Source organism: Morone saxatilis, unplaced genomic scaffold (assembly GCF_004916995.1).
Source record: "Morone saxatilis isolate NCDOM2014 unplaced genomic scaffold, NCSU_SB_2.0 Contig2, whole genome shotgun sequence".
Lineage (NCBI taxonomy): Eukaryota > Metazoa > Chordata > Actinopteri > Moronidae > Morone > Morone saxatilis.
This window is the reverse complement of record NW_023339762.1, coordinates 8,313,495-8,338,606: the sequence shown is the minus strand read 5'-3', so window position 1 is coordinate 8,338,606 and position 25,112 is coordinate 8,313,495. Positions and strand designations below refer to the sequence as shown.

Genomic DNA, 25,112 nt, shown 5'->3' with positions numbered 1-25,112 from the left:
ATATATATACATAGATAGATATTAAAACACACAGCTTTAACTTGGTTTTTATTATAATCAGAATCCATTGACTAAATCCATACTGTCAATGAAGAGCTGAGAAACAACGAGAGATGAGACCCACTATAACTTACATAACTTATTTACTTACAAATGTGGGTCAGGGTTTATTTTAGACATATATAAGAGAGAAAAATACTAGATTTCATTACATAAAATGCATGTACTTGTAAAGTTATGGTCAGGTTTAGCTTATTTTAGACATATATAATAGAGAGAGAGACAACGCCAGATTTAATTACATAATTGAGTAGTGTAATACAACTGTATCTCCTCCATTAGGTGATCACCATGAGACAAACAACAAATGTCAGTATGTTTTAGCTAAAAGATCTGTGAATAAATACCTATTATAGACTATTTAAGTTGGCCTGAAGAGTTGGACAAACCCTGATCTGCCATGTAAAGTACACTCACCGATGGGAATCCCAACAGTCACAGCTGCAGCCACGAGACAACCAGATGAAGCTCCACAGATTTTAGAGGCTCCATGAACCAGTTGTGGGACCTGCTGGAGGATACAGCTCAAAGATCCCAGGTAGTAAATACTCCTAAATCCACAGCCTGCAAAAGAGATGTTCCACTCCTCATCCCAGTTAAACATCTCGTCTCTTCCATCAACTCAAAACCACATCACCAATATTGTAGGCCTTTCACTTATTTATCAGAGTTCAACTGGTTCATCTGGATCCCCTTCAGTTTTTAATCTACATAAAAACCACTATCTTAGCTTCACCACTTGCAGAGGTAAAATGGGCAGTGCTTTAGTTATTGCACAACTTACTAGGCTCAAACGTCACATGTTTCAAAATAGAAGGTTGAAGTCGCTCACATACATAAGTGGAGTGAGTGGAGTAAGGCCAGCTGCATGACATGTGATAGTTTTCATAACTTACTTAACTAACACTATGTAACTAGTAATGGGGCGAGAGGGGGGACAAGAGGGAAAACAACTGCATCTTTTTCACGTGTACCTTCCAGCTATCAAATACTTACAGAATATCATATGATTAAATATCATATAAATACATTTATAACTTGGTGCCGTTTTAAGCTTACATCCAATTTTCTTTTCTGTATTCCAGCTGAATCTGTGACTAATTTTTGTTTTTCCTTCTTTCTGAAATACTGTAAAATGTTCCTGTGGTTTTCTGTCCATTCTGTTCTCGGTGCCCCTGGAAGTTGTCCTGGCCCACCTCAGCAAGCGATTGGCTGACATGGGAGGGTCATCAGCTGAGTTCACTGGACCCTTAGGCTATAAAATAGGCCCATGTGTTCACACTGCCTCTCCCTTTCTATTTACATCCTCCCTGCATTGTCTTTTGGTTTTCACCTTCAACACCTCCATAGTACACCAACCCTGCATCCAAGAGCTGCTTTCATTGCTGTACACACTCCATTTTTCATTTGTGCTTACCTTAGTTTTAATAAATTACTCTTGTGAATAAATAAAACTATTGCCTGGCTCCCTCCTGGTCACATTCTCTGAGTCAGTTTGTGACCATAGTAATATTATAACAACCCAACCTTTTGTTAGCATCAGCAATGTGAAAACAATGTGCCACAATGCCAGCATTAATCCTTGGGGTACAATCCTTAGGCTTGTTTTTGCCACTGACTCAGGCTCAGATTGTTATTCTAAGTGTGTGACAACATTTTACCCTGCAGACTTTCGTTTGACCAGAAACAGCTGTAATATCGCTATCCCTGGTCACCAGACTCCATAAAAATACTGCAACTTCATTCAAAGTGAAACAAAATAAAACTCAAAATAAAAACTCACCCAAAAGTCTTTAATCACCAACTTTGGTTTGGTCAAAATAAATTAATTCAACAATGTAGATGAGAAAAACAGGAGTTACTCTACTCAGGTGCCGAGGGAGCAGGGTTCACACTATGTAAACCAACCACATAGAGGCTGTGACTGTGACATCATTCTCAGCTGAGGACTCCACTATATGTTTACATAGCAAATAGTTGTTTGCTGCCATATTAATGTTTTAAATCTCATATATACATATATATAACCTTTAAAATGACATATGGTCAAATTTTACTATCCAGTACATAGTAGTCATTTAACTTTAAAGTTGCATATGATTATTTTTGGGCACACAAGCCGACAACACAACATTACCATAATCACACCATGTAAGCAAATAGTTGTCCATTTACACATCGAAGCGACAGAGAGGAACGTCAGCATTCATTAGTTTAGTGTGACAAATGTAAGTCCAGTATTATTCACCCACCAACTGAGAACAATATCTGGCTCTTTAGATGTTAAGTTCCACTATGTTCACCAGCTGGCCGCTAACTTTGTCTGTTTGCTAAGTAAAGTTACAGACCAGAGGACCAAAATAATGAGCTGAAAGATGCTAAATGCTTAAAAAGTTCCAATGACCTGATGGAACTGCATACATTACATTACACACATTAATGTTATATTAATCATATAGTAATATGATTTGATATAAAATATGAATTAGTGAAGCTTTAACATAGACTGAAAACACATTTGATAACGACACCACTAAACACAGGACATTTTTGCATTCCTTTATTCAACATTTTAATTGTTTAATATTAAATATATTTATTTCAATGCAGAAAAGGACATTGAATCATCTGTTTTCTTTTGGTTTTAAGTTTGCTCGGATGCAATATTCCGGATCCACCCCACGGCTCTGCCCAAAGCCCAGCCTTTACCTGCGCTTTTAGGTGACTCTGTGGTGGCTTCACCAAACCCAGGGGTGGGGCTGAAGGTGGGTGTAGGGGGTGGAGTCAAGGACATGTGGTCCAACTCGCTATGTGTGTTCCAGGTGAAGGTAAGACTGGAGGAAGGAGAAGCATCTGGGGTCACTGGGAGAATGTTGATGTCTTCTTTTCTCTGATCCCACAAGTCCAGGCCTGATGGCAGGCTGGTGCACCGGCGCAGTTCTGTCTCCCTGGAAAAAGCACAGGGTGGAGACAAGGAAAAAGGGAAAGTTCAGTTTTAGTCGTGCTGGTGTCGTGGCTCCCTAATTGGCAGTTCTGGTGTGTCAGTCAACCACTTTGCTTAAGAGTGAAATACATTGCGAGAGACCCCCTGACTCTTCATTTATGATCCAGACAGTGTGATCAACAGGCCAGAATTAACTCTTAAGTTCAGGAAAACAATACCATTTACCTCAAAGCTGAGCTGAGCTCAAGTACAGCCAAACGTGAGGGTTTTTAAGGCATTGCAACACATTTAGAGACATTTTTCTGGGCAGGAGAAATTTCACTGCATACCCATCATAGTCCTCCACCTTGTCCTTTGAGGCTTGTTTGCATATGTCTCCAGCTATGCCATAGAACCAGCTCATGTCCCTTGGTACATCTGGGATCCAGCCCACAAGTCTAAAAGGAACAGTCAAAGTGTTGGCGAGTCAAGTTAGCACATACTGGCAGTGGTAGAAGCAGTACTCAGAACATTTATGAGTACTGCTTATTTACATTTATGTAAATAATCTGTAATAAATTGTTAAAATTTTCACTTGAGTGAAAGCTGCAAATATTAGTAATGAACTGAAGAATGAAAGTTCTCACTGTGAACAACAGACACATTTACACATAAGATGAAGGGGGGGGGGGGGACAACAAGAAATAGATGCTGCAGATGATTATCAGCTTATTTTATGTCAAATGAAAAACTTTTATATGCAAAGTAACTACAGCAGTCAGAGAAAGTGTAGTACAATAGCTCCCTCTAAAAAATATTGGGGAGAAACCAAAAAATAATGCGGCATGTTTGTCTAGTTCGGTAGCTGCAAGAGACAAAAATAACTTTAAGACAATTATCATCAGCCAAATATCAACCTGTTATTAATACATCTATGTCAAAGAGTACCGGTATTAGCAACTCATCTGTAACATTTGTTGTAGCCTGTTTGGACTACAGTACCAGACAGGTGGAGTTTGAAGATAATAACAAAGATAACGTCACACTATTTCTAACTATTAGAAATAATTTGGATGAAGTATTGTTGAATACAAGCCAGTAGACTATACCTCTGGGCGAGAGAGTAGGCTGACTCCACGGGCTGAATACAGGGGATCTGCAGGTAAGAAGTCACTTTCTTTGGCAGGTACCTGGTCATCTGGGACAACAGACCACCAGCAGTATGTGTCTCTTTACTGGCCTCACACAATGCTGTCACGAAAACAGTGAAAAACAAACATTACATATTTACTTCTGCTGCATTTCATTTACTGTACTGGCACAGCGCTCAGTGGAATATTATTGTTTCATTGGTTTCAATCACAATCCTTTCTGTACTGCGTGTGTTTTTTCACAAACAAAGAGGATTTCCCTGTGGATCATAACCATGCCAGACGCCTTTTTACCCTTTTTAATGTTAACTGGGAGGTTCTCTATGAGCTTAGGATCCAGCCACCCGTGCGCTTCCTGAGGTGGTTTCAGTGCATCCAGTTGTGTGTTCTCGTTGGACTCTTCAGCTTCAGTCGGCTCCTTTACCAGCTCACAACAAGCAGGTTTGGTTGCATCCGTCTCCAAACTTCTCATTGGACACTCATTGCTGATCAGCTCTGTGATGGACATTTAGATGATTTCTACAATATGAAGCACCATCAGCCAAACTTTTGTTCCCTACCTTCTGTTTACATGTATATTCAACAGTAGATGATCTCCTTACTGTTCTCTTGCAGGAAGCGTAGAGCATCTATGTAGCCATTCTGGCAGATTTCAGCCATTCCCTGTAAAATCCAAAGGTCCTTGGTGAGGATGCAAGCTAAATCTGTTTAATATTATGTAATATTACAGGTGTTCACGCTCCATCTGTATTACTTGTCTTGAGTTTTTGTGTCTCACCTCAGGCCCTGGGGGGAAGAAGGTGCTGGTCACTCTGTACATGTTCTCAGAGTTGACCTGAATGCTGACATTGTTGAAGCGTACTTCGTGGAAGTTCAACGTGCTCCCTCGAGGGCAGAGGTCACTCTCACCTGCATACGCAGAGAAGGTGACTGTGTTTCTCAGGTGACATCGTGGCAGGTTGTCACTGACGGCACCATCCACATAATGCTGAGTGGAAAGGGAGCTTGCTGATCAGTGTGTAGAACCAGAAATGTTATTATTATAATGTTATTTTTATAGTAACCCTCCCAACCCTGATCCTAGCTTAAGTGTAACGACTGGTTCACTCACCACTCCACGGTAAGTGGGTGGAATAACGCCACAGTAGAAGGGGACGAAGCAGCTGCATATAAGGGCCTGCAAAGGGCAGATATTACTGCATATTAGGTACAGAAACACAAACTCCCTATGCAGACAAACACAAACAATGATGTGCATGTGTGCAAATGCATTTTACGCCTTATTTCCAGGGAGGAAGGACTGGTGATCAAAACAGTAAACAAGATTGAATAGTTGCATCAGATAAGATAAAAATAAGAACTGTTGCAACACTTGCACCAGCAGAATCACTTCTCCAGTTCTGGTAAAGGAGGGTAACTCCAATTACTGCCCCCGCATATTCCTTCTCCATTCCCTCAGATTACAAAATGTATGTGTCTATTCAGCTTTTCATAATTTTAAACATAACTGTAAAAATAAGTTATGACTGTATCATCATAAATCCGTTTTACTGCTTTTATTTGGTTACTATCATGTTCTCAATCAAGACACTTAACTGTCTCCTGGCCTCAGAAGACTGTAGACAAAAGGGTCAGCTTAACAACCAAATTGAAACATTTACCTGAATGAGCTCCTCTTTGCTGTCGTACTCTGACACTAGTATGTTCTTCCCGTCAGACACTCTGGTCAGGGACACACAGAGCTTCCCCGTGGCTCGAACATGGGCGTCTTCTGGAAGGCCTCTCACCAGAGAGTCCTTTACTATTTTCAGCAGGTTGTAAGCTGGGTGCAGGGGACCCAGTTTGTGCTTCCTGGCCTCTTTGGCCATGAACATCAAATCAGCACAGCAGTTCTCTGCACAGAGGAACACATTAATTACAGAGCATTCTTGGTAGATGTACTGAAGGGGGATGGATTCCATAATAAGAAATAAACAGGATATGTATATTTTTTCAAAATAAAACTATTAAGTAATAAACTAACAGTTTAGAAGCTCACACAGCAGAAAAATGTATGTCACATAACACTGCAGGTGTAACAATAGAAATCCTGATAAATCCTGAAAAACTGGGGTTTTTCCACTAAGGACATATATTAGATTACTCCTTTTGATTTAAAATGTTTTGTGTTTTCTATGCATCTTGTACTGTCAAACAAATGTGAATTAGTTAAACTAAAACATTTAAATCGGCTTTCACTAACGTGTCTTAAAGTTGGTTTAGTTAGTCAAAGACAATGGAGTCCTGGAGTAAGGCAAGACTAAAAGGAGGAAAGCAGGTGCATGTTGGATGTTCCAAATTGTCTACAGACATCCTCACAAACAGGATTAAGCAGAAGTTAAACCAGTCTCCTTTAAAATAGGTCATAGTATCCTCCATTTTGCAATTATCATCGTTTAATCCAGAACAGGATAAATCTACAACTATTTTAAGATAAATCACTGCAAGTTGCTTTGAGTTAAGACATCTCAATTTTAGGCATTTTAGTCTGGGACTAGGCCCAAGCCTTGTCTGTGAAACCAGGCCCAATCTTAACTAAGATCTCAGAAAACTCAGATATGTCCAAACAAGGTGCAACAAACAAACACAGCACATATCAGAATATCAGCACAGGCTTTCTTCCATGGCCATGCAGAGAATAATGAGGTCAAACAGCTAGACATGCAATTGCAAAATCAATATCTTACAGTAATTAAGGAAAAACAAACGTCAAAAGTCTAGAAAGTTTTTTTTAAGACAAAAAAAAAACTCATGGACAATGCTGCTTGATGCATTAGACCTATGCCGAGTTATATAATAAAACGTAGTGATTGAAATGCAATTGAATATTGCTTCATTTAAACTATTACTAAAACCACGTTAAAATGACAGATTTTTTGAATGAAGTTTGGTCTGTGGAGAGGGAACCCACAACTCACCCAGGGGGATCCCAACACTCAGAACAGTCGCCATCAAAGCACCCGCAGACGCTCCGTAGATTTTAGAGGCGTCTTGTATTAAACGAGGGAACCGTTCGAGGATACAGCTGGTGGCACCCACATAATAAATCCCCATAAAGCCGCATCCTGCAAAGGAGATGCTCCACTCTTTATTCAAATCAAACATTTTCCTCAGGTGAGACTCCACCAGCAAGAGTCCGGACTGTACCAATCTACCACAGAAACTAACCCAACTTGTTGAAAAGTAAGATTAAAGTGAGGACGATCCTGTTGGCCAGCCGCCAACCTACACATCACCTGCGAACATCACCCAAAGGTGAAAGGGTAATCAATAATTGTGTAATTCTTTCTGCCATTATGATCTCTTTTCCTATTGGCTGAAAAAAAATCACATGACCACACAAAACATGGTCGCAACCATAGACATATATACAGGTCGCAACACTGGAGAGCAGCTTTTTAATAATCCATGGTGTGAGCGATCCTGCAGCTCTGCGTTCAGATTCTTTCAAACACACTTTTTGAGTTTTAAAATGAGCATCCCGGTGGTGGACTTTGGCGCGTACAGCCTGAGCAAGGAAGATGTCACAGACGAGCAGATGCGCAACTTGAGCAAAGAGTTGAAAACTGCTTTTACAGAAGTTGGTTTTGTTTTTCTGGAGAACACGGGCATCACCCAGGAGGAGGTGAGAACAGCAAATGAAGGTGAGTTATTTGGAAAGTGCTCAGAGTGAGATGTCTCCTGGTTTGTCTGGATAGGTGGATCGTGTTATGGACATATCCAAGAGGTTCTTCCTGCAGCCAGATGAAGTGAAACAACCCTTCAGCAGGAAAAGCTTTGCCAACAGTCCTAACCACGGCTGGGTGTCTCTGGAGACTGAGAGGTAGATCAGAAAATGAGCAACACACACACACACACACACACACACACACTTATCTGCACAATATAATGGTTTTTAATGTGAATAACTGCTTTTCAGGTTGAATCCACGTCGACCTGGAGACCTAAAGGAGGCATTCAACACTGCTTCACTTGACCCTGATATAGTAATGATTCACTGTCAGAGTTAGACTTTGTTCGTTTTACACAACAGACCTACATCGGGATAGTGGTGGAATGTAACCAAGTAAATTTATTCAATTTGCCTACTGAGCATTTCCTTGTTATGCATCTTTCTACTTCACCACATCTCAGAGATCAATATTGTACTTTTTACTCCACTACATTTATCTGACTGCTTTAGTCACTAGTAGGGGTGGGTAAAAAATATCGATACGGCAATATATCGCGATATATAATATTTTTTTCAGTGAATGTCATGGAAATTAATAAAATGGAGAGGCTGTTTTGAATGAAATAGTTTTGATTCAATTTGTCCTCTGATCAATATCATCTGATATCTCTATTTATATCGCAATATCGTGATACGTATGGTATCGTGAGGTTCTTGCCAATACTCACCCCTAGTCACTAGTTGCTTTTCAGATTACAATTTGTCATACAATTCCTCTCCAATGAAATCCATCTCCACATTTTTGAAATTGATAATTAAGTGTTTCTGAGAAAATCCTCCTACTGCCTGAACTGAATTAGCTGGAAAAAGCATTGTCACAAAGAGAGCAACGACAAACACATGATGATCTTGCAGAATATGATGCATTGCAGTAGATTAAACTAACCAACAGCATATAAAGTAGTTAAGACGAGTGCAACCTTAAACATCTGCTGTAGATGTTAAAACATGGAACATTTTTCTTCAGAATGAGTACTTTTACTTTTGATACTTTAAGCACATTTTTTTTGATAATACTTTTACTTAAGCAGGACTTTTACTTGTATTGGAGTATTTTCATGCTAATATAAGCAGCCGATATTGATTTATCACAGCTATATCAGTATCTGCACATGAAACAGAAACCAGGAAATTGCAGTACAGAAATATAGATATACAAGTGTCCTGCTCAGTCCATATTGTAATTATTTTAAAGGTCCAGTGTGTAACATTTAGGAGATTCTATTGGCAGAAATAGAATATTTGGTACCTTTTTTTTTTTTTAAACCAATTTTAAGAAAAGATTTTTGCTCATGTTATGCGTTTATGTTAAAACAATAAATAACAAGAACTTTTTATGTCAGTTTTGTCTGCACAAATCTAGTATCAGGCTCTAATTCTGTTCTCCCCTGCTGTAGAAATGGCCCTCCGGTGCTCTAACAGGGTTCCAGGAGATCCATACGTCTTTCTTCCTGCGCTGTAAAGAGCTGAGCCTGCGGGTGCTGAGGGTGGTGGCCCACAGTCTGGGTCTGGACCCCGAGGTGTTCCTGGGTGCACACCGTTTCATTGGAAGTATGTACAAAACGCCACTCTCACTGCGCTCACTATGGAGCGTGTTGTTGTTGCCCTGGTTCAAGCTGGATGTCATGTAGAGAGACAGTGAGTCCACATCAGCTGATCCCTCTGACTTGATCCTTTGTTTATCTGCATGAGGTCTTATGAGTGTTTGTGGACCTTCTCACATTAAGTGGTGGAATGTAACTAAGTACATTTACTCAAGTGCTATACTTAATACTTTAATTGAGTATTTCTATTCTAGGTAACTGTATACCTCTACTCCACTAAATATCAGAAGCCAATACTTTTTTACTCCACTACATTTGTCCAACAGCTTCAGTTACTAGTTACTTTTCAGAGTACAGTTTTTCATACCCTCCCTGTGAAAACCATATATCTCCATTTTTTTCTGATAAACCGGAGAATGAGAATGTTCCTTATACTTAAAGTACATTAACTATAATTAGTAATTAATGAATTATTTAAAACGCTCTTGGATTAGCTGGAAAACTAATTGTCACAAAGCTGAAAACTGTTTTTTTTTTTTTTTTCAGAGCTCAAGAAAAGTTGACTTAAGAGACGTGGTTCTCACAGGACAGCGATGATACAAACATACAATGGTTTTATAGAATATGATGCATTGCTGTATTAAACTACCCAGCAGTACATAAAAATGCAACATACACATTAAAAGTCAGAATATTGTAATCTGCTGAGTGGCTAAAAAGAGATTTGCTCAAGAGCACAGAGGGAATGGTTACTAAGAAAGTGCAGCATTACCCATGCACTTTCCTCACACACTTCCCCTGCTGGTGTATTTATTCAAACTTTGCTCTAGTTAACTGTGTTTGACTTCTACATTGTCAGTAAAGGAAGTCAAGGAAGTTTAGGCATCAATTATGCTGATTTAGACTTAATATTTGGAGGAACTTTGTAAAAAGTCTTATTTTACTAATAAGATCTTTTAAGATCCTGTCTTGTGTAAATGTGAACAATGTAACACAATATTCAAGATAATTCAAGTAACAAGAGCATTAAAGAAGTTAAATGAAAAAAACCTGCAAAGTTTAGGGACCAACACAACAACAACAAAACAATCATCATCTTGAAAGACCCCCTGTGTATCCAACAGGCTCCTGTTTACTGGAACAACAGCCAGGCCTTTAAGTACACTTTTGTTCTTATACCACAGCCAAAAACACTCCCAGTAGTACTGAACCTGGAGCCCAGAGAAAACTCTACACTCTTGTGATACTAATATACCAGGCAGGTTTTAACAACATTGTTGTGTCTCCTTTAGCTGATCAGAATGGCACAACCCTGCGGTCTCTGTACTACCCACCAGTTAACAGTGAGAAAGTGAAGGAGGGTCAGCTGCGATGTGGAGAGCATTCAGACTATGGCAGCATCACCCTGTTGTTTCAGAGCTCTGAAGGTTTGCAGGTAAAACCACTGACAACTCCACCTCTCTGAATTCAAGACAAAATATAAACTGTTAAAACTAAGTGAAGCCTTAGGACTACATCTACACAAAGAAATCTCCATTCATGTAATTCACCTGACACTTGTCAACCTCCAGGTGCGTAGACGTTCAGGTGAATTCATCTGTGCTCCCAGAATCCCCGGAATGGTCCTCATCAATATCGCTGACCTGCTGCAGCGCTGGACCAGCGATCAGCTTGTCTCTGTGGTGAGTTGAGAGGAGGTTTTGCACCTATGTCTCACATTTGAATGAAAACGTTTTGGTGGATTTAAGTCTTTTTATTTTATTTTTTAGTTTAGTTTATTGATTTTTTTTAATTATAAAAAGGACACAAGTACGAGCATGGGGCTTAACAAGACATATTCAAGATCTAACCAGTCTCTAGAAGGTCCTCTTTGCTTGAGAAGATATCAGCCATTATGTTTGGCACAACAATAAAATAAGGGATAAATTAATGACTTTACCACTGAATAACTTACAGTAATTTGTCTACATTTACAGTAGGTTATATCAAAGGATGAGTAATTGCTATTCAGTCAATACTAGAAATAAGGATAGTAAGATTTCAAAAAGCAATAGATTTGTTTGGCTTATGGCACAACTATTACAGTACACAAAATAGGAGACCACTGACTTTACACACATGGACCACTTGGTCGTTAGCCACGAAGTCAAGCTCAGCCCTCAATTCCAGCTACATCAGCTGATAGCTCAGCTGATTCCCTTCAAGCATCCAATTGGAAAAATGTCATTCAGGGCGCCTTATTTAAGCTGCTTTAAGCCTGCCTACCTTTGCTGCTTCCTCTGCAAACCACTATGCAACCACCCCTCCACCCCAGCTCCTCCTTTTATGCTGTATCTGATTTAATCAATGTCATTTCTGTTGCCATTGATGCTTGGTCTGTTATGTACCCTGGGATGCACATGGAAGGGCAGGAAGGTCCCAGAACAGAGTCCTACTGCCAAATATAAAATTCTGCATTTGGAAATAAGTTATTTTGACAAAAGTGGTCCTGACTGAACTATAGTAATTGTACAAGACATTGTAGAACAATGCCAATTTCAGCGTAACTAGAACGATTAAAGGAGAATTATAGTAATAGAATAGAAACAAAAATAAAATTAGGTTCAAGTTCACTATGAATTCATTAAGTGACACAAAAAAAACTAATTTCTATAATGTAAAAGCTTCTTATTGCAGTTGTCCTGTCTCTCAGCTCCACAGAGTCTTATTGCCCCCTGCTGGAGACTCTGGCACACGTCAGTCTATGGCTTTCTTTGTCCAGCCGGATGACGACGCTCTCATCACCTGCTGTGATGGCTCCAACAAATACCCTCCAGTGACAGCGGGCGCCTACCTCACTGAGCGCTTCAATGACTCATACGGAAAAAACTGAATTTTCGACCCATCAGTTCATTCATACACAACTGTTGATTACAAGTGTGTTGTCGTTTTGTCAGCAACTGCCCTGCTGAGCTTTTAAGACATGACTGGAAAATCTTATTTTCGGCAAAATGATGAATATGTCACTTTCGATCCACAATGTTTTTACATTTTTAATTGTATTTTGAATATGATTGTTTATTAGATAATCAGTGAGTGGATGTGTATGTTTTATTTGTTCAATTTTTTATTAGCTTTTTACAGTTCGATATACTTTTACTGTGTATGATTTTACAAAAGGAGAGGCACAAACCTCAAATCTGCAAGCTCATTCACTTTATTGTCCACATTCAAACCTTGTACAATATTTTCATGAATTCAGGACATTGGCTGGTGGATTTAGCTTTAGATTTAACTGCTTTTTGAAAAGGGGCCATAAAAATAAATCAACCAGTATATTATCATTAAAAGATGAACTATGTTTGTCATTGTATCTGTTGTATTAATCTAGAATTATTTATATATATATATATTTGGAGTTTAATTTAATTTTTACCAATGAGGTGATCAAATTCAAGGTCAGATACAACCAGCTGTAGTTTAATTCACAGTGCGCAGAGAAAAAAATAAGTTAGTATTTTATCATCAAAAATCATAAAGATTCACAGACACTCACAAACACAGTGAACACACACAACCACTTCAGAATCCATACAACCGTCACTCTAACACCATTACAATTAGATTAAATTAAAAGATTTAAATATATCTAACTCTGTAAACTAAATATATCCTTCAATCATCTGGTCCAAAAGGGGACGACAGCTGGAAAGGACAATTGAAGGAATGTAGACATAAACTGTAAAAATAAAATGGCTTTGAAGAATTTCATGATGACTGAAGAGAATTGTGGGTAGTTGTTGCAGTACGGACTCCTTTTAAGAACTTATATAAAACAGTTTAGATGTATTAGGACAAAGTCAACTGTGGTTTTGAAATGTTGATTGACAGCATACTTTCACACCAACCTAGGTATACATGGTCACATTCTAAAAATAAAACCATAAAACAAACGTGAAAATTAACGTGGTGAAACACAAGTAAAGTAAATAGGACCATTTCAGTCATTAGGCAGCAGGACAACATAAACTCTCTAAAGTTACGTTTCTGACATTCATTTTTCTGAACTGGCTCCCTTTAATGGAATAAATAAATTAATCTTCAAAAGTATTTCCTCTAACAGACAGTATCAGTGACAATGAACTGCAGTGTGCACTAAACAAAACATTCACATATCAGGCCAAAAGCCCTCCCATTTCACCCCAAAGCACTTCCCATGGAGAACATGGGCGTCCTTGTTGTGATAAAAGATCAAAATGACAAAAACAAAAGGGTCGATTGTACACGGAGAAAACTGGACCAGCTCCACATTTCAAGTCTGATTTATGCAGCCAAATCGGGCATAATGGGCACTGGCACTAAATCTGAAGCCTGAACAAGCCTGTGCTCTTAATATTTAGGCAGATTTTTGTTAAAATTGTGTTGTTTTTTTTTGAAAATCCTAAACAAAAATGGAAAATTGGAATAATTACAAGGCAAACACGCACACATGCTCTCTGGCATTCATACAGCACACGGTGCATTGAGCACTGCTAAGAGTGTCCTGGCACCGGTACACCTTGCTGCTGGTGACCGGGGGGCAGTGGTTGACTGTTTCCTGGTACAACTGGTGCAGATTCAGCTCCCGGCTCTGCAACAGAGAGTCATATTGGATCAGGCTGATGGGTTTAACTTACATGATCATGTGGCTGAAGATGAAAGGATGTTACTACTGGTGGTGCAGAAGTTCTTGGCATTTGCTGCTTTATGATCATTCTTTTTTAAAGTGTATTTTGAGTCCTCCAGCTTCATAGAAGTGCAATACTAAATAACAGTACCTCTGATATTTCTAACTGTGCGTTAGTGTAAAAGTTTGTGTTCTGTGTCAACTCCTTGGTTAAATTGGGTTTAAACAACAATCACTGCAATGTGGTACTTACGTTTGACCTCAACATTTGAGTTTTGAGCTTTTAACCTTTCCATTTCTTCTACTGCCTAAACAGAGAAAACACAATGGAGAATGTTAGAACATCACAATATAAGTGGCAATCTCTGCTCAGCTTATCAACAGAAATATTTTGTAAGAACACAACAGTACCAGAAGTACACATTAAGTTACACCTTGACAAAGAAATGCTAAGATATAAGATAAGATAGATAAGATATTTGCGTGAACTTAGCAACAGTAAGCGGTAATGTACAATAACCTTTGGGTGCGGCTCACCAGTGTTGTTACAAGGAAGTAAATGTTTCACAGGCAAACAAATCATGCACATCATCGAAATTATTTGAACTCATTTGCACTATGGGTTACAGTGGGGATATTACTTTTTTACATTTGTTGCACATGTCAAGCGACTGCAGACGGAAGAAATCAACTGCAAATAATTCATTTTTAAATTCACCTGCTGTAGCCCCAACTTCTGAGCATTGAGTTCTTCCTCTTTCCTTTCAAGTTCCTCCCTCTGTTTCTGCAGGTCGGCCGACTTTTTGTTGATGTCATTCTCCTCGTGGGCCAGTTGCTGTTCATACTCTCTCAGCTCCTCCTCGGTGTAAAGGGGGTTTTGATCTAAAGTCTGTGGAGGCAGGAAATTAAAGGATGTAATAAATTAAATGAAGAATAGGATGACACGCAGCAAAGGGCAACAGGTTGGAGTCGAACTCATGGCCACTGCACCTTTACCAGGTGAGCTACCAGGATGCCCTGAAACCTCCTGTTCCTGTCTCCATTATCAGACTTTTCTAGAGAATCTTACCTCCCACTCGTCTTTTTCCATGAAATCCTCCTTCTTTGTGGCTGCCATGAACTCGCTCAGTGACACAAGTCTGTCTTTATTGGTGTCAACCTGAACATCAAAGAACAGCCAATAAGAAGTCTTCAAGATTAATCATTGGAGAGGAGAAAGCCTCAATCTTTCAACTCCCTACCTCTGTTAATGTTAAATGGTCAAACTGACTGAATTTAATCTTTTTACTGACTTCATTCAAAGTATGCCCGGTCCATTTGTGGGGCCTGATCATTACTGTTTTAATAATACACATGAGATGGCTTCCGTATCTGTTTTGTTATTGTGGTGGCTCACCTCATTCATAACATGCTCTCTCATTCGCAGTCTCTCTTCCTCCATCTCAACCATGTCGTCTTCTACATTTTCAGGGTTGTACACCTTCTCCAGCTTGAAGACACATACGGATACAAAGTTCAACTTTAAGGCTTCTTCATTTATATATATTACATTATCCTAAAACGTGCAGAACATCAGGGCAGTTTGTCATACATACATCAACATAAATACCTCTTTAGTGAAGAGAGCTTCAAGTTCGCTCTCATCAAAGAAGCCATCTCCATTGGTGTCTGCAACGCAATACCAAATGGCTGTTATTAAAAGACAATTTCATCTATACAAATTAATTTACTCAGATTAATACTATGTCAATAGTGTGGTAGGCTTTATTGTGCTTAGTGGATCACTAGTCTACACACAACACATTTGGCAGAAGATTTTTGTTACTAGATTGTAGAATTCAATGGTTGATTTGACTGGTCGTTTATTTAAGAGAGCAGTGGAAACTAGTCATTAGTCGTTCTGTAGACCCAGATATGGTTACCGTGCAATTTGAAGAAGGTCTTGGGATCAAAGTCTTCTGGATCCAAACCATCTGCCTCCTGCCACACCTCCTTTAGCTGGTCTTCACTGCCCTGCACGCACACACACACACACACATATATATACAGTAGGTGTCAGTTTATCTTCAAACATATGACCGTAGTTTCCTTCATGTTACAAATAATGTTGTTCTGCATAGTCCCTAACATGTTTAGAATTCTACCAACTAATATCTCATAATAACTAATAAATGAGGACTCTTAATACTATGTCACTAAATGAGTTGTAATCTCTACTTGCATCAGTTAACTTCCCTAAAGCAAGTCTCTTACAGGGTGGTTAACTTTTGGATGTTCTGCATGTTTCTTTTTCATCTCCTCGTAGTGCTGCTCCTCCCTCTTGCGCTCCTCCTCATCCAGGGCTTTCAGACGTTCCCTCCTCTCATGCTCCTTCATCATTTCGTACCTCTTGAACTCATCGTGGTGGCCCTTGTCAAAGTTCTCCAGGTCTTTGGTCGCCTACAAATGAAAACAAAAAGTTGAGAAGAGGAAATTCACACCTGCATTGTGCAGCTCATACTGGTACACTACACATTTCATGAATTGATTCCCACACAAGTGATGCAATTGCTGAACATCGGATTGTCCTAAAATGTCCTAAAATTCCTAAAGAGCAGTTTCAACAAGGAAATGTTATGGTCATTGATTGTTAAACGTACTATAAGGAGTTTTTAACTGGTTATAAAACAGTCTCAATTCAATGCTGATGCCGCTATATGGCCGAGATAATCAAACAAAACCTTTAGCAAGAAGATTGGCTATTGCTATATTTCTGTATAGTTTTTCTTAATGCCTGCCACCAGGTCAGATTCAATCAGATACCCCTCGAAACCAGATGAACTGTGGCAGGAGAAACATTACCGCTTCTGTCAACAGGGGCAACAAGTGTCAAATAAAAGTCTCATAAACAGAGCAAACATTTATCAGTATGGTTTTGACCAAGCAGTCCCAAGGCATAAGTGAAAAAAAATGACGTGACACAAACCTACAACTGCACAAAATATCTGGATTTGCATGTATTTGACTGTTAACGCCACTGTATAACCAGAAAGACATGCCAAACCCTGTGACTTCGCTCCAGCAAAATACATAAAGCTCTCAGAAAAGGCCGGACTGGTTAGTAGAGCTGACATATGAGCTAGCAGAGAAGAGTTCATGAGCAGTCCTGAGAAACACGGCTCACTGTTTGACACCTGTAATTCTCTGTAGTTCTCATCCATCCTAATTGCAGCGATAACATGAGGCAGGCCGTTGTTTACTATGCGTATGACTGTGAAGCAGTTACATATAAGCAGCAGCACTATAGTACACACAAACAGTGTATATGAACATGTTCAGTAGAAGTTTAAAAGTCTTATCCAGAGCTCGAAATTAACTTTTCTCTTCAGTTTGTTGCAACTGTCACGAAGTCTAACTGACTCAGACCTAACAATAAAATCACCCTGCTGATCACAGTCAGTCTGATCTCTTAATTTTGAGTGCTGGTCTTATCCATTCAAGGCTCTAAGACAAAAAAATAAGAAAGAAAATCACTAACTCTAACAAAATGTAGAAATCTGTATCTACAGATAATCTAATAGTACTTACACTAATGATTGTTTGTGGTTGCCATGTGCATATGTAGGCGGTTGTCTTAGAACAGATTTTCAGCTATTTGTGCTACTTGAACAGTCAATATGAGTCTACACACTGCGTACAGAAGTAGGTTCCTATTTGTATACGCTATGTCATGTTATTAATAAAATACAATTATTACTGAATAAAATTACTCTGAAAAGCAAGAACCGTAGCTGATGAATTTTTGCCTTCTTAGTTAACTTTTATATGAGTGAGCACCCGCAACTACTACATACTACAACTGCTGGTTAAAAAGGCCAGATCTACTACAGTAAAGATCTACTTAATGAACATTATCCAGGTGTTTTTTCATCACCAACCGTACCGATTTGATGAGGCGGTCCAGGTCCTCCACCTCGAAAGTGTCTGGATTCAGGTGGTTGAGGTGGTCAAACTGTTTCAGCAGGGCCTGGTGGCTCGCTGTCCGGCCTGCGAGAAGGTATTAATGAAACATTTTATTTAACTGTTGTGTGAAGTGTTTTGCAGTTAAACATAAACATAACATAAAAAGATGAAACAGATATTTTGCATATTTTAGACTGCTTTCACCTGTGAGGGAAATGCTTGTGATAGTCAAGAGTTTCCTTTCCTTTTTGCTATAATATAATGACCTTCACACATGATTCTACTGTTGTTCACATGCTTTATGCTTAATGAATAGAAGTGTCTTATGTATCCACCATGTATAACCATGTTTAAGCTGTTTGCTACCTGAAACCTCTTCTTGTTTAAGTGTATCTGTACCACAAAGGAATATATGTGTGGAGGTCTTTGAGGAGTAGGATCATGAAACAGACATATGACACGATGTGACATACAAAGGACAAGAAAAGAACAATGTGTGGGTAGAAAAGTAGGCAGAGAAAGGTTTAATAATAACCGGAGTAAAATCATGAGATTCCTGTTGTTTTGGTTACAGTAAATGTGTCTAGGAGAGACTGCCTTTCAACCTGCTGCTGATGCCTCTTCTCTGCAAACAAATTAAAGTGTAGACAATCAGATTTAAAGAAAATATTGCTTCTCTCTCTCACCTGCACTAGACAGTAACTGATTTTTCACACTAAAAACTGAGAGATTGTGTCATTCAACACACAAACCCAGTTTGTTTACTGAAGCTCAGCTCAAACTTACACTGGAAAGAGAAAGTAGGTGTGAATTTAGCACGATGGCTAGGGATTCCTGTGTTTGTATTTAATATGACACCACCTCTAAAATGTTTCTACAACTTGCACCATCCTGCATAATGTCTCCAACCATTATGTTTTTAAAAAGGTGATGTGTTATGACTTCCACCTGTATCTATGTTCTTTTTTCACAGAACCTTTGTTAACCACTGTTAGCTGAGCTAGGTGCAGTATTACATCATGTTCCTGTGTCGAGTAGCCACATCCTATATTTGACGATGACCCAACTGTGTATTACAAAACTTCTTGTGCAGCTTGAATAAGCACAAGTTTGTCAGAGACACATAAACAAGATACGCAGGACACTTACCATTACCCTCCTGGATGTCATGTTTGGCTTTGATGAGCATCCGCAGCCTGTTCATCTCCTCCCTCTTCAGCTCGTCCAGCTTAGTCCGAAAGTTGTGGTGGACAAAGTCCAGCTCTTTGGAAAGTTTGCCATGCTGCAAGCGGAAAATCAACAGGGCCCAGTTCAATACAAACTGTTCATGTCAACAAACAGCTTACAAAATAATGGAATGTTTAGTGAGTATGCAGACGAACCTTGATGTCATCTATGTTTGCATTTTTGAGCTTTTCTTTGAAGTGGGGATCTTTCTCGAGGAACTCAATGACTTCCCTGAGGTAGCGGTCGTAGTGCAGCCCAGTGTCCTGAAGCGCAAACCAAAGCACACATCAGTGTTTGTCGGAATGAAATGTACATTTAACTTGACTCAGGGCCATTAAGGAAAACTCTTGTGTCGCTTAAATCTTCCCAAAAAATGGTAGCATATCATTTAACCTGATACTGCTCGTTTGTTTTGAGCAATACTCCCGTCAACCCTTTACCCAAAGCAAGTGTACTTTCATGTGCAACAACCCTGTCTTAGACACTTTAAGCCCAAATGATCCCCTCCTTTGAATGACTGAGAGGTATTTGGTGCAATTAGTAATAAGACCAAGATTTAGATCCCTGTATACGACAGTTTATCTGACTCACAGCGCTCTGTGGTGGCTGCAGTTCCTCTTGAGGCTGTTCTTTGGTCTTGTCCACACTGATAGGCACTGACTGGATACACACCCACAAACTCAGCAGAACCAGCCCACAATGGGCCAAGGTTTTACCTCTCACCATCTGCTTACGTACTTAGAGAAAAAGAAAGGAGTTAATTGTGTAAATAATTATAACTTGGTCATGTTACATGAATATGGTACGTCTCTCACAGAGCTTTGTTCGGCCTATGTGTCCAGTGTGTCTAACCAGTGATGTGTGGAGATGCTCTATCCTTAAAAACAACACCCTTCATTTCTCAAGCATTGCAAAACTGGTACGAGGCACAACGTAATCTGGAGACAATGTGGGATGAGGTTATGCAATTGATGCAACTCTGTAACACAAGCAAAGGACTGTGCAACACACGTGTTTGGTGGATAAAGACACGGCGAGCTCACTTCAAACAAATAACTTGAAGGAGTGTTTCGTGAAGCTGTTACTCACTCATGACAAACACAAACACACGGGCTAACGCTATCATTCAAAGCCCGGGCAGCTTAGAGATGATGGTTTAGTGAAGATGTTAGCTAATTCATTAACCCATACATGTAGAAAAGCTACAAAACAAGCTTCGTGTAAAAAACAACAACACTCACTTGTAAACAGACACTTACTTTGAGCTCCTCTTTTGACTCTTTATCGTGCTTTAACCGGTAAGTTGTTCCTCAAAGTGCCCGAGCCTCACTGGAGCTTGTTTACAGCTGTCATCTGCCACCAATACAAGCCTCCTATGACCACAACCTACAGAAAAAGGTTGTGGTCGCCATGACAACGCCCCGCCCCCCACCGCCCCCATTGGGCAGCAGAAGTATACTTTCTTTGTGAAAGAGTCGCGTTGAGAGCTGATTGGACGCTCGACCTGTCAGTCAAAGCGTATCAACCCGCCAACCCGTGGCTTAAGGTGCGTTGAGACAAACTGTACGTGGCGTTCAGTCAACACCAGACGAGGGCGGAGTTAGTGTTTGATGCGAGGGACATGGTTCATGGTTTAAAGTGAATTACACATATTTCATTATACAGCCTGTTTGTACACGAGAGCATATGGTCAGTGCAAATTAAATGAACGGAGATGTAAATGATTGAGGACTGTAGTGGAATTGAAGTGGTGCGTGTACCAACATTTATCAATGCTGCAAAAACACAGAGACTGTTTTACAAATTACAAAACAGTTCAAAAGCTAATTTCAAAAAAAAAAATCCAGAGCAATCATATTAAGAAATGTACAGTTTGTGTGTTTTGTCTGTTTATTCTTGGTTATTGCATCATTATAGTAGACAGAAGGTGGCATGGAGACTTTAAGGGTGGCAGAAATATATATGGTGATTTAATTGCAAACAATCACATCAATCAATATTTGCTTTGAAAAGTCCCCAAATTAAGATATTTGAACTTTACATTATTGTGGTACATAAGTACTACTGTATATATCTATAGCATATTCACTTGCCTCTGTCTATACTGTACATATCTACCTATAGTGTATTCATATCTAGCTGTCTGTATATAATGTCAACCAATTTAATTACTTGTACTTACATCCAAACTATATAATTTACTGCTAATCTGTTTATACTGTGCATATCTTAATTTAATAGCTGTATATATCTTAGTGTATTCATTTATCTCCATTCACTCTGTCACACTGTTATGCTTTTCATATTGATATATATATATATATATATATATATATATATATATTCCCTATATATCCTGCTAGTATATTCATATATATATATATATATATATATAATGTTATTTTTTTATATTACTCTGCACTTTACTGTTTTGTGCACTTCTGGTTAGATGCTTAACTGCATTTCGTTGTCTTAGTACTTGTACTTTGTGTAATGAAAATAAAGTTGAATCTAATCTAATCTAATCTAATAACAATATGTTGACATTTTGTCAGAGATTCTGTTTTCAGCTTGTTCTGATGATGCCAAGTAGTCAAGAAAATCTACATTAATGCAGCTTTAATGAAACAATTCCAAGTGTTTATACAGTAACATAACAGTAACATCCCACAGCTTTCAGGCTGAGTGAGTGTTAGCATATTACTGGGGTTAGCAAGTCAACACCTCTCTTCAACCTTTATGTCATATTGCAATTATTGTGAACAATATTGTGATTGCAATATAATAAAAACAAGTGGTATCATGAGTGAACTTGCTTGGTTATCACAAAATAAGAAAATCCATTTTTAAATTTTTCTTAATATTTTACTAACTTAAATTCTTTAAAAAAAATTAAAAATAGAAATTTTTGCAGACTTGCTTTGCTCAACATTACCATAATATATCATAATATCTCATAAAATGAGAAGTTTTCAATGTGCAAACATTTGGACCTTTAAGCTGGGTGTAACATAATAATTAGTAAGTCACACATATAAAATTAAACTTATAAACACATGTAATTGTGTTCTGTTTTGTTTGGCTTACACGAGACTTTAATTAATTTCATTCTTTACATGTTTTACACAGTACCTCTTTCTGCTCAATGTCGCTGAGCCCAAATCCAAAATATCACCATACGACAGGGGTCAGGTTTTTTTCAGCCACCAATTCGACGCTGTGAGCCTTTTATTTATGTTTATATTTTCCACGTGGGCTCCTGTGTGCACCTCTCTGCATGCTCTACACCGCCCAGTCTACACTCCTGTTACTCACGTGACCATACACAGCATACGCGCTACAGAGATTTGTCATATCTTTCCAGGGTGTGAATAATGAGCAGAGCGTAATGCACACAGAAAAAGAGGGTCACACTTATACGATACCTTTTTATTTAATTAAATCGCGCCCTTTCGCGGTTATGTAATCGGACAGGGTTACATCGCGATTGCAGTGGCCCTAATCATATGTAATTGATTGATTAGATCTGTTTCGGTGTTCCCTACATATCCCTGTATCTTATTAAACTTGAATGAAGGTGCATGATAACACAGATACCCTGTTTACTCAGGCACGATAGCTACTGTTCTAACAAATATACTATTGTACAAGATTGCTGAAAGGATAATGATAGCCTGCACAACACTACCACATGGTTTGTTACAAGCACTTATTTTATCTGTCATAGTTTGGAGGTAATTTCCATCACCTGTAAAACAAACATCATAATCAGACCAACAAAGTGCTTTCTGCTTGGATACTCCACACCTTACTACCAAGGCAGTGATTGAGTTAGTGTGTTGTCACATTACCCAATTTACAGAGACCCACAACAAATGGATTATTTACCTTCAGCAACAGACTGTCTGCGATAAACGATGCAATTGCCCAGTATTTCATTTTCAATGAGTGGTTTTCTGTTTTTAATTTTCATTTCAAACTGACATGAGATTGTATAAAAAAAATAAAAAAATAAAAAAAGATAAAACAGTCGGACATGCTTTCTTGTCTACATGCAGTTACCTTGTTGCCTGTCAAACTGCCTGGCAACTGGCCTTCATTTAATAGGATATATTTATAGTCTTATTACATCAGGCAACAGTGACATCTAATACACACAGGAGTAAACAGCTGGGGCTGCATGATGAAAATATGTTGCCTAAAATGGTAAACTCATGCCACCTGCTCTACAAGGTAGATCCCAAACCTCATCACTGCCAATAATTCTCAGTTGATTTGCTGCAACCTAGCTCTAACCAAGTGACACTAACATTTTCTCTTATACTATATACGGGCATTCATTTCCCTATAAAGTACACTCTAATTGCCTGATTGAAAATCTGCTTTGAATACTGACACCCAGAGCATGAACCCTTTACATTTTGGTAGGCCAGTACATTAACCTTCAATGGTTATTGGCTCAATAGCCATGAAATTTACTATGAATATTTGTGTTACCCAGCAGCTGCACCTTGCTACTTCTGATGACCCTGTGGCCTCCTATACCACTAAACACTCTGCCAATTAGCAGCCCTGTCTAGAAGTGACATTTATAAATACCTTTCAAGGAAATCACAGTGCTAACCAAATTACATTTTCTACCTGTTTCTATTGTATTCCATGTAGTCTTGTTTTTCCTGACTGGTGTTGTGAATTAGCATCCGCTATAAACACTTTAATACTTGCATCAGATAGCTGTTTTCAGCCTGTCTGTGGTTACTGTAACTGTCCATATCACACAAACCATAAATAAATAAGTTTTAATAACATAATAATGAAACATTGTTCAATATTGTACCTGATAAGCCGCAAATATGTTAATACTAACACTGCCTGCAAATATGTTAATACTAAGGAAAGGGGGGCAGAGAGAGGGGATGACACGCAGCAAAGGGCCGCAGGTCGGATTCCAACCCTGGACCACTGCAGCAAGGACTCAGCCTTGGTACATGGGTCGCCAGCTCTACCCACTGGTTGCAAGCGTGCATGCCTGTCCACAGAGGAAGAGAAACCGGCAATAGTGAGTCATTTTGTTTGCATACTGTGTGTGTCAGGTGACCGGCATGATCAATGTAGTAATCTAGATCCTGAACGAATCCAAAGAATGCCATTGGATTTACAAGCAGTGCTTTGACAGCCAAAATGCAATATGGTGACATTTTCACTGAGAAAATAAGAAGACAACTAACATAAAATCCAACAGAGATGGATGAGAGCTGGAACTGCTGAGCTCCAGCGTTCGCAGGGAGACGTCCTCCACTCTGCTCCAACAATGAAATCAAAGTCGAGAAGATGAATGAGGGAGAAAGTGCCATGGGAGAGTTAGCCATTGATCCAACAGAGAAACAAATCTGTCTTCCTCTCTGTCTGCAGGGATCAGAATAATACAGTACATATCACCTGCGGCTGACTGTCTGTTGCTCTGTGTAGTTTCTCTAAACCTGCTGCCTTTTCATTTGTTCACATCTCGTCTTATATCTGTGTCAGGCCGTGGACATGTACTTAATTAAATGTAATTCATAGATTTTATTTGGTCTTAAAGACTTTAGCTTTATTTTTGTGTCAGCATTATTTTAAACCAACCTTGGTTCTTTAGTTTTAATACTTTTCATTATACCAAGATCTATTTTTGCTACTATTTATGGCTGACATTTATTTTAAGGTCTATAAGGTGTGTAATATTTAGGAGGATCTATTAGCAAAAATGGAATTTAATATTCATAGGTATTTTATCGCTTGGAAGGGGAGGTGACCAGTGCCGTCTGTAGATAAAAACGTCTCATTCTAAGGTAACAAGAACACAACGATT

The 25,112-nt window shown here is 38.9% G+C and overlaps 4 protein-coding genes across 5 annotated transcripts in view; 1 reads left to right on the top strand and 3 right to left on the bottom strand.

The window, feature by feature from the left end:
* The window catches only part of LOC118330434 (patatin-like phospholipase domain-containing protein 2), a 4,513-nt gene extending 3,792 nt beyond the window's left edge, over nt 1-721 (bottom strand). The window contains exon 1 of the mRNA XM_035664956.1: nt 478-721. Within this exon, the coding sequence (XP_035520849.1) occupies nt 478-664 (187 nt within the window). The 5' untranslated portion in view covers nt 665-721. The remainder of the gene's footprint in view (nt 1-477) is intronic.
* Nucleotides 722-2,606: 1,885 nt separating this feature from the next.
* Nucleotides 2,607-7,427, bottom strand: LOC118330720 (1-acylglycerol-3-phosphate O-acyltransferase Pnpla3-like). 2 transcript variants are annotated; one of them, XM_035665371.1, is made up of 10 exons: nt 7,342-7,427; nt 7,092-7,238; nt 5,796-6,028; nt 5,246-5,311; nt 4,913-5,122; nt 4,737-4,797; nt 4,429-4,629; nt 4,093-4,234; nt 3,334-3,441; nt 2,607-3,008 (listed from the first exon to the last, which is right to left on the bottom strand). In XM_035665371.1, exons 2-10 carry the CDS (start codon nt 7,225-7,227, stop codon nt 2,705-2,707), a joined length of 1,461 nt encoding a protein of 486 aa, XP_035521264.1. In that variant the 5' UTR covers nt 7,228-7,238; nt 7,342-7,427; the 3' UTR covers nt 2,607-2,704. The 2 variants fall into 2 exon arrangements, with proteins under 2 accessions (XP_035521264.1, XP_035521263.1); XM_035665370.1 differs by having other exon boundaries at nt 7,092-7,416.
* A 69-nt stretch (nt 7,428-7,496) lies between these two features.
* On the top strand, nt 7,497-12,802 carry si:dkey-10o6.2 (uncharacterized protein LOC100124608 homolog). The gene is made up of 7 exons (XM_035665374.1): nt 7,497-7,798; nt 7,872-7,996; nt 8,093-8,159; nt 9,304-9,457; nt 10,743-10,885; nt 11,022-11,132; nt 12,143-12,802. Exons 1-7 carry the CDS (start codon nt 7,505-7,507, stop codon nt 12,320-12,322), a joined length of 1,074 nt encoding a protein of 357 aa, XP_035521267.1. The 5' UTR covers nt 7,497-7,504; the 3' UTR covers nt 12,323-12,802.
* Nucleotides 12,778-20,641, bottom strand: LOC118330721 (nucleobindin-2-like). Its single transcript, XM_035665373.1, has 13 exons — nt 20,524-20,641; nt 19,856-20,001; nt 19,420-19,527; nt 19,187-19,319; nt 18,018-18,121; nt 16,349-16,534; nt 16,018-16,108; nt 15,705-15,763; nt 15,492-15,584; nt 15,165-15,254; nt 14,814-14,984; nt 14,349-14,403; nt 12,778-14,059 (listed from the first exon to the last, which is right to left on the bottom strand). Exons 2-13 carry the CDS (start codon nt 19,988-19,990, stop codon nt 13,962-13,964), a joined length of 1,323 nt encoding a protein of 440 aa, XP_035521266.1. The 5' UTR covers nt 19,991-20,001; nt 20,524-20,641; the 3' UTR covers nt 12,778-13,961.
* Between the last annotated feature and the right edge of the window lie 4,471 nt (nt 20,642-25,112).